Here is an 8,763-nt window from a genome sequence, read left to right on the forward strand (position 1 = left end):
AACAGTCCCATCCTCGCTCCTTTTTACAGCCAGTGCCTGGGCCAGCTCAGGGGCAGCACTTGGGGCCCTTTTCAGCTGCACCCAGCACCAGAGACTCATGAGGCAGCAAGAATTATCAGGTTAAGGATGGTAAAACCCACCTCAGAGGGAAATCCCCCATGTGAGGTGACTACAAGATGTAAAAATACATGTTTAGGACTGACATCAATTTGTGCCTGAACACTATGGAACAAACAAAAAAAAGCAACCACAAACTAATGTTCTAAGAGCAAAGGTAAAAAACCTCTTCAAAAAGTACAAAAGAGCACAGGATAGCCATCAGAGAGACTTTGATCAGGAGAACTTGATAGCAACAGCTGGGGAATATGAAACTAAAGCTGCAACTAAAGCTGCAGGGTTACAGCGGATTGAAGAGGGTGACCTTCCACCAGCAACCTGCAGCTTTCCGGTCCCATCCCACCTCTCCTCAGGAAGCTGAATGATGGGCTGGGGAGATGATCCCACCATCACCCGCCTCCCCAAACTCTTCAATTCTGCATAAACTGGCTGCAACATCCCCCACACTTACCTCAACACTTCCACACCCAATTTTCTTTTGCCCTATCATGATGACTTACAAGCTTCATAAGAGCTGAAGTAATTTATCTAAAAATGGTTTGACAAAGCAATGTTCCTTTTGAAAGAAGAAACTGTGGTTTAGAGTTACTCTGTTATCTTTCAGTTATTCACTGTCCTCTCACCTTCTGACACTTCCTTCTTGTCTTTGTCCCAAGTAAGATTTTAAGCCTCTTAGGATACCTTTTCAGGCTCTGCAGCTCTCCCTTAGTCGCTGCCACTGCAGCTAATCCTGTAGGAGTTTCTTACGCATGTTTTGGCTCAGCTTAGATTAAAAAACGTCAATAGCTCTCTACAAATGGGTTACACAGCAAGAGATCTAGTTTACAAGATCCTGAAAGAGGAAATAGGTTGTTGGGAGATTCTGAGACAAGTTCTCCCTTATGAAAGTCACATCATACTGGCTGGAAAGGACCGCTGCAGGTATCTCATCCAACTCTCTGCTGTTTGGTCCCTCTGTGCCAGTCTTTTCCCCCACCTACCCAAGCCTCTCCTCAAAGGGCAGGTGCTGGTTGCTCTTAACGGGAGGCCCAGCACAAAAGTGCTGTCCCAGTGGCGGACTCCCGAGGCAGGTGAGCTGTTCATACACTGCTTCTGCACTGCACCGCCAGAAAGACCTGAACTTCAGCTCTTCCTCAGTCACCAGCAACAAAAGCAGCATCACTTACAATGAACAAAAAGAATTTTATTGGAACGTATACACACAGGGATAACAGAGGTATCTGAGTAATCAAATATGGAATGTTTAAGAAAGTTAAAATAAATAAGGATACCAAGTTTTGCCAGTGCTAGGTCCAGCACCAATATAAGTAAATGCCCTCTGAACAAGTCTGACTCTGACAGGACCATCCTTGCAGAGCCTGTAAAGATTCCTACCACCAGAAAGTGGCCAATAATTTTGGAATACAAAGAGTCACAATAGTGCCTTCTACTGATGTGCATTCACACTGTTTATTCACTACTTTCGTCTCTTATTTCTTTAATAATATCTATTAAATTCTGAAGTCCAAAAACATAACCCGTGTCTTGGCCCTCATGCACCACACTATCTTCTCCATAGTACTTGCAGGTTGTGTGGGCAAAGTCTATCATACGGACATCCACAGTACTAGCAGTTGGTTTGTAGGCATATGCTCCTGCTGACTCATCTGAAGACTCCTCTGAAAGGTCCTCTAAGTCCTCTGGGTCTGAGTCGACAGAAACTTCCTGCCTTTCTTTTCCATCATAAATGATCAGCAAGGAGCTTGAATAGAAGCGGTAAGACTCCTGTTTCTCTAGGACAGACTTGAGTTCAGTCAGTTTTTTAATAACAGATTCAAAGAGTTCCCTGCGCAGGTATTTGCCATTATGAAAGAACTGGTAAAGTGCTTCTTTAAATCCTTGAACCGAGAGTTTTCTACCATGGTATTTATTCATGAACATCAGCTGGCCAGTGCCTGCCTGGTAGACCTGCATATACAAACACACAAGACAAAAGGAAAAGTTAGAATTGCTAGTAATACTGACTCAAAACCTCGAAGAACAACAAAAGAAGACATGCTACAGAAAGCTTTTACAAGACAACATATTACTCTCTTAAAATTGCTTTTGCACAGTTAAAACTGTGAACAACAGATCCAGCAGTGTCTGTGGAACTTGCAAGCATGGAGGAAATGGAAAATTCCTTCAGTTTAGATTTGAGCTTTCCCACCGGGAATGTAATAATGAGTTTAAGTGAGATTAGGAAAGCTGCTGCCTCAAAAGTCAAGCTACAACTTGTACCACAGCCACTCATCCAGCTCATTACCTGTCTCTGCTCACTGGCGTACCAGTTGACTCCCAGAATACTGAGCTCTAACTGACAGCAAACACTCCTATTTAAAACTAGGGTGTGCCCCATAATCCTCTGTACTTAAAGAAGTCAGAGGTGCTCCTGCAGGATGATTCCTTCCTATAGGAGAGGAGCCTATACACCACACAGCTTGATAATGCTTAGACACCTGAGTCAAGTAAGGACTACAGGTGCCTCCAAAGTTCCTCCTGGTTTTCCAGCACAGGTCTGTACTGGAAGGTGAACAATGAACAGGCCCTGCTCAAATCCCGGCACACTCTGGTTAGAAATGCAGCTCCCACACTTCCATTTCTGCCTTGTGCTTTTCCCCGAAGTTAAACAGTGAGCCGAACACCAAACATGCCAATAGTCATGTTGTGGAACAAGTCCTAGCAAACACTGCTGGCATTCCTGGAATCTACTGGATGGGAGGAGAGAGGCTTCGGAAAAGACTCAAATACAAACAAGTTGTTTCTCATTTGTTACTCCAGGAATACAGAAACAAGTAAACAAAAAATTCAGGTGAAAGTCCACACAACTCTATCTCCTTATTTGACCATGAGTCTTATCACATTTACCAAGCCACTTCTTGTCTGCACTTTGCAACAAGTCTCCTTTAAGCAGTGGAAGATTTGTGGCTTTTCAACATCTGCAAGACAGAACTGATTGCTTCTTAATATTCTGGCAAATTTCCACATGCTTTATTCAAAACACATGTACTGGCAGACCTTCCTTTCAATTGTTTCCTACAGTATCTTGAAATGTTAATCAAATCAGTCCTTTTACTACACAGTTGCTTTGCTGCTATTGTGCAGGAGACTGCTTTTGTGCTCAGAGAGTGATTCACTGATGCAGAACACGTGCTGCAAGTTGCTCCTGCAGATGCTGCCAACCAGTGATAGCCAAAAGCCTCGTTCCCCTTCCTTACTGAAGGAAATGAAGCACAGCATCTCAGGGGCAGCAGCACATGGGATGACTATGTAAGCCAAAAATGCCAATAACAGAAATGGGTACAAGTCTGGTGCCCTACACATAATTAGTTCTCCTCTCACCTGCATGCCACAAACTCGGACTCCAATAACAGCTGATGTACTCTGCTGACACTTGCGAATCTGATTAGCCTTCTTCTCTTCTGATGCATCATCTCCATGCTGTCGGGTTCCCATCTTAAGGTCCAACACGCATGGTACTTCATACCGAGAGGTTAGGTTTTCCAGCAAAATGAATTCTGGTTAGTTAAGGAACAAGCTTCATCATGAGGAATACAGGTTTTAAAACCATTATCACAGATTTTATAGTGCTACAGTCTTAACTTTAAGCATACCCCAAACATGCCCACTATACAGCAGCCTAATGAAAACTACAGCTACATAAACCTGGCATAAAGCAGAGTGGATATCTAGTTATAGCTTCACTGGGCTCTAGACAAGACAAGTGAATTTCCTCATTAAGAGGAAAAAAAACAAAACAGCATCATATAGAAATATAAACTGGTGGTTGACTTGGAATTACGAAGTATTTCCTGCCTAGCAAGAGGCTTTTTTTTTTTTTTTCCCCCAGGAAATTAAGACTGTGTGCTTCAGTTACCATTCAAAACCAGTGAACCATTTTCACACCACCTCTAACAGAAGTTAAAAAGCACTTCAGAACATCTGTAGTAATACTGTTCCAGAGATATCACACACTTTTGCTTAGGTAATTTAATAATCATCTACAGTAAAGTGGTGAGGATACCAGGCATGAAATGCTTTCTGTTGTTTTAAACAGTTTAGTAGTCAGAGATACTCTAGTAATCCACTCACCAAAACTCCTCACACAAGGAATCTGTTTAGTATACAGATCTTAGTATTTTTGCAGGATGTATCAGTTGCATCCAAGCCTGCATACAGTTAAGATTTTTTTCCACAGAATGCCCAGGGTGGATGAAGTTTGCCTACAGTTCCATAGCCCAAAAGCAGTGTGCTGCACTCATGGATTTGGTCACTTCTTGCATTTCTCATGCTTCAATCCTACACAGCAGTTTATATTCAGCTTTTCTTTATCAAAAAGGGTCTCTACAAAGAGACTACTAGAAGCAGACAACTCCAGGCAGTGGAAGATCCTCTATATTTAGAAAGTTACTGAAGAGGCAAAGATTACCCTAGTTTTTAAGATCACTAATATCAAAACCAGTAACAAAGTGACAGAACCTTTCTCCTTTGAAAGCTTTCCTTAGTAAACCTTTTTTTTTTGTGGTGGATCCCAAACACAGTATGTTGTAAAACCTGTCCACTAACTAATCCACAATTTGTAGACTGGAATTAAGTTATCTGAATTTCCTAGCCTAACAACTTTATGACATGCTGGAAAAGCCCATATTCTGGAAAGTGCTGGCAATCCCTTCAAAGTCACCATATAAATCATGGCTTCAGAGTCTCTCTGGATTGCAGTTAAGCCTGTTCTATATTTTTATCTGGCATGTTCAAGAAATAAAAAAAGCAGAGCCCTACTCATTCCATTGTTATGAGGTATTTTCAGGAAAGGATACTATATTGATTCCGATGTTTTGCATTTTCCTTCATCCGCTGTAACTGCTGCTGGTGACACTTCATGCTCCAAGGATTATGGTGTTTAAACTGTGAACTGACATTTCCTTTTTTCTCTACGGTATAATACAAGACTTCAGATTTCTTCAGCCACTCAAATTCTTCCTCCAATTTGTGACTAGTAAACAGAACAAAGCAGCAAATTAGAGGCCAAGTAGAAAAATAAGCACTTTAAAGGGGTTGTCAGTGGATTTAACTTTACGAATTATTTTGCTGACCTTCACTAACAGCAAGCATAAGCTTTATTTTGCTTTCTGTACAAATGAACAACTTGCCCATCAGTAATATTTCAACTTTTAAAAAGCTACTTCCATATACTAACATAAATTAGCATATAGCCAAGTACGTTACAAAACATTTAATTCTACTTATATATTCTTTGCCTGTGTGAATTACTTCCACAGAAGTAATGCAAGAAGCAGCAATATTCTTTAAGATTTATCCTTTGCTAAGGTCACTGGTTTTAGCACAATACATCACAGCTCACAGTTTACAGTGGGCACAATTAACATAAATGAATGAGGGGAAAAATGTCACTAAAAAGGATAAAGCAGGATTCCTATATAAGTATGCCATATATAGTAACACTGAAATAATTTTGGGGGTTTGTTTTGGTTTTGGGGTTTTTTTTCAACTATTGTGCTTTTGCAGGTGGGGTTTAGGTTGGTTTGTTTTGCTTGGGTTGTTTTGGGGTTTTTTTTCAGAGCCTTCAAAAATAACATTGGGAAACATTTTTCAATTGACCAGAGAGGGGAAAAAGAAAAAAAAAAAAGACTTAACATGTTACTGGGCTGAGGACATACTAGTTTCACTACTGAACCTGTCTGCACTGCAGAGGTCAGGGAAAAACAAAAGAAACAAGAGAAGAAAAGAAAATGAAAGTTAAGAGTTCTAGAGAATTCTCTGGAATTCTGGAGACCAGATCCTAATTTGGCAGTAAAAAATGTTACGCATCAACACTCCACATTCCAGTTCCTCCTATTAAACTTACCTTTTCATTTTTTCCTCTTTCCTGTGCTGTCGGACCCACTCCTTAGATATCTTCTCATTTTCTAGCAACATTGTCTTTTTGTTAGTCCATCGCAACAGCTTACTTTTGGGTTCACAGTCAGAATTATCTAAGTTTTCTAGGTTATCGTGGTCCCCATTTAATGGATATGCTATTAGACATAAGTTTCCATCTTCATCCTCTTCAAAGCTCACCGACACCACACCTGAAGAGAGAGAGGATGCAGACAGTTATGAATTCTGAAGTGACAAGCAAGCCTTTTAGAATGCATGATTTTACACTAAGAATATAGCAACTTTTGTTTTTTTCTCTTACCCTGGTCCTTAGTTTATCTTGCCACAGGCCAAACCTCATCTGCCAACCTAACAAATATCAAAAGACCTAGACAAAAATGACACCTCACAAAAGACAATTTATCATATTGACAAAACAACAATACAAAAGTTTTTTTTCTCTCTCTGATGCAGTCAAGTAAGAATCAAATAATAACAGGAGACAATTTCAATTAATAAAGGTTTTTATTAATTTTAAAAAACCTGACTGGTCTGACCCTAAGTGAGATGTAAAACATTTGTTAACATCTTGCAGTGAAAAGTGACCTGCACAAAAAAACCCCTCACACCAAAAGCTTTAAGTTTTGCATGACAGCAAAGCAAAAAGCACTTATCCAAACAAGACTTGGTTAATAGATCCCCAGGGGAAAGGAAAGATTTGCCAGTAGAGCAAAACAAGGAAAATGTCACATTACAACAGAAACTAGTCCAAAAGCTTCCACTTAGAATCACCACGTTTAAATATACATTTTCTTCTCCTTTCTGGAATATATTTTATTGATATTGGTTATGCAGCAATCTTGTGAAATAACAAAAATGCAATACAAAACAAATCTGTTTGTGGTACAGAAACATGGTGAACCTTGAAAGTATTTTTTTTCTCATCCTCCCCTCAAGAATCTTTAGAGCACTGCATTGCATGTTAAGAGTCTTAGTGGAGCACTCAATGCTACATTAGCAAGTTTCAGTGTTTAATGAAGAAGTCATAACAATTGTCTGAATTGATTTAAAATTTATTTTTCAGTCCTCTCTTTATTCTCAAATCAATCAGTCTGCACAGTTCTTGCAGCTCATCACTAGGCCAGAGGGGAGAGGTCTCGGCGAGAGATTAGCACTTCTGAGCTGGGCAGGCGGCTCCGAGACCTACAGTAGCTGGGGCAGGGAGCAAAGCAGCTCTGCCTGACAATCCTGCTGCCACAAAGGACAACAGGAAAAAAGGGGGGAGCCGGCTAGCAAGTGGCCTTTGGCTTTATCCTGAAAAAAAATAACAGAGATGGACCAAGTGAGGCCCCTTACCCCTAAATCCCTCCCCACACTCCCCAAAAAGCCACATACACTAGTACAATTGTTCTATTACATTTTGAGTAGTATCATTCAAAGATGACATTTTCTTCCAGTCCAACAGAACTTGCAGTTAGATGTGTCAAAAAGTCTCTGTAAGGGTGCAGGGAGTATTAACTTTTGAACCATCTCCTCTGAAGTCTTCTGCCAGTTTCACAAACAATATGCAAAACTTCATCACCCTTATAGTCGTTAAAATCAACGTGCTTTAAAAAAGCAACTCCATTTTAAAAAGTGCTTCAGACATATTATTTATTAATCACCAGTCCGCAGTTGATGGAATAGTGAAGAGAAAAAGTGTTTCTGTTAACTAGTGCAATTTTTAGGAGAACTGGAATTTCCACTCCTACATAACATCTGACTCAGCCTCATCACGGTTACTTGATCCTTGCCTACCTAAATGCCATGAATTTTCATTTCCTTAATGGCAAAAACAACACTGGAAATATTCAACAAGACACCTTACTGGCATGTATTTATTGTGATCAAAATGAGAGTCAGAGAGAAATCCAAAAACAAGAGCAACCACAACTAAGCTTACACAAAACACTGTCAACCAATCTTAACAAATCCCTGTAAACAAACATTAAACAAATGGCAAAAAAGTAGAAATCCACAAACAAAAGCAGCAGAGAATTACTGAAAACATTCATACGCTCTTAGCTACTTACCGTGCCTAAGGGAGATACATGGGCTATCACCAGCAGAGCTGCTCTACTCTAATGCTGTTAGTCAGCCCAAACACCAACTTGGCAAGCATTTCCACCCTGCATCTCCACAGCCTGCCTCAGACAACATCAAAATACATGAAAAGAAAACCCTAAAATCTCTTCCACACAGAAGAGATTTCAGAGATAACAGAGAGCACAGCACACTTGTATTTACAGAAGGAAAAAGCCCAACCCCATCCTAAGGTTTGGTAACTTACCCTCATATTGCGGAGTGAATTTACGCATTTCTGTTGGGAGAGTCTCATAGAACTGGTGTTCCCTCTGAATAAGGGGTTTACAAATGGTCTTGTCATTAAACCGGAGGACACAGGAGTGTCCTCCAACCTGGTGGACAAAAGGCTCGAGCAGGACTCCCTTGGAATAGTGCTCCACTTCCATAGCTCCAAATGCTGGGCTCATCCTTGTAGCACATTAGACAGAGGGCGGCGACAGTAGTGCAGGCAGTTTAGAGCCAGAAGCCTCCGAGTCTTGAAGGTGTTTATTCGATTCAACAGTCTGTTAAAACAAACACAAGAGAGCGCCGGGCCGTCAGTGCCCCCGCACGCTGGGGGCCTGGGTGAGCAAGGCCGAGAGCCGCTGCCGCGCGGTGTCGCTAACACAGCCGGCCGCGAAGGCTCCG

At 41.0% G+C, this 8,763-nt stretch overlaps 1 protein-coding gene across 1 annotated transcript in view; it reads right to left on the reverse strand.

The window, feature by feature from the left end:
- Positions 1-1,285: 1,285 nt before the first annotated feature.
- Positions 1,286-8,763, reverse strand: part of IP6K2 (inositol hexakisphosphate kinase 2) — a 12,749-nt gene continuing 5,271 nt past the window's right edge. Inside the window, exons 2-6 of the mRNA XM_026857428.1 lie at positions 8,342-8,639; positions 6,002-6,224; positions 4,953-5,128; positions 3,478-3,653; positions 1,286-2,064 (exon numbers count right to left, since the gene is read on the reverse strand). Of these exons, the coding sequence (XP_026713229.1) occupies positions 1,567-2,064; positions 3,478-3,653; positions 4,953-5,128; positions 6,002-6,224; positions 8,342-8,543 (1,275 nt within the window). The 5' untranslated portion in view covers positions 8,544-8,639 and the 3' untranslated portion in view covers positions 1,286-1,566. The remainder of the gene's footprint in view (positions 2,065-3,477; positions 3,654-4,952; positions 5,129-6,001; positions 6,225-8,341; positions 8,640-8,763) is intronic.

Source organism: Athene cunicularia (assembly GCF_003259725.1).
Source record: "Athene cunicularia isolate RWA chromosome 12 unlocalized genomic scaffold, athCun1 chr12_part1, whole genome shotgun sequence".
Taxonomy (NCBI): Eukaryota; Metazoa; Chordata; class Aves; order Strigiformes; family Strigidae; genus Athene; species Athene cunicularia.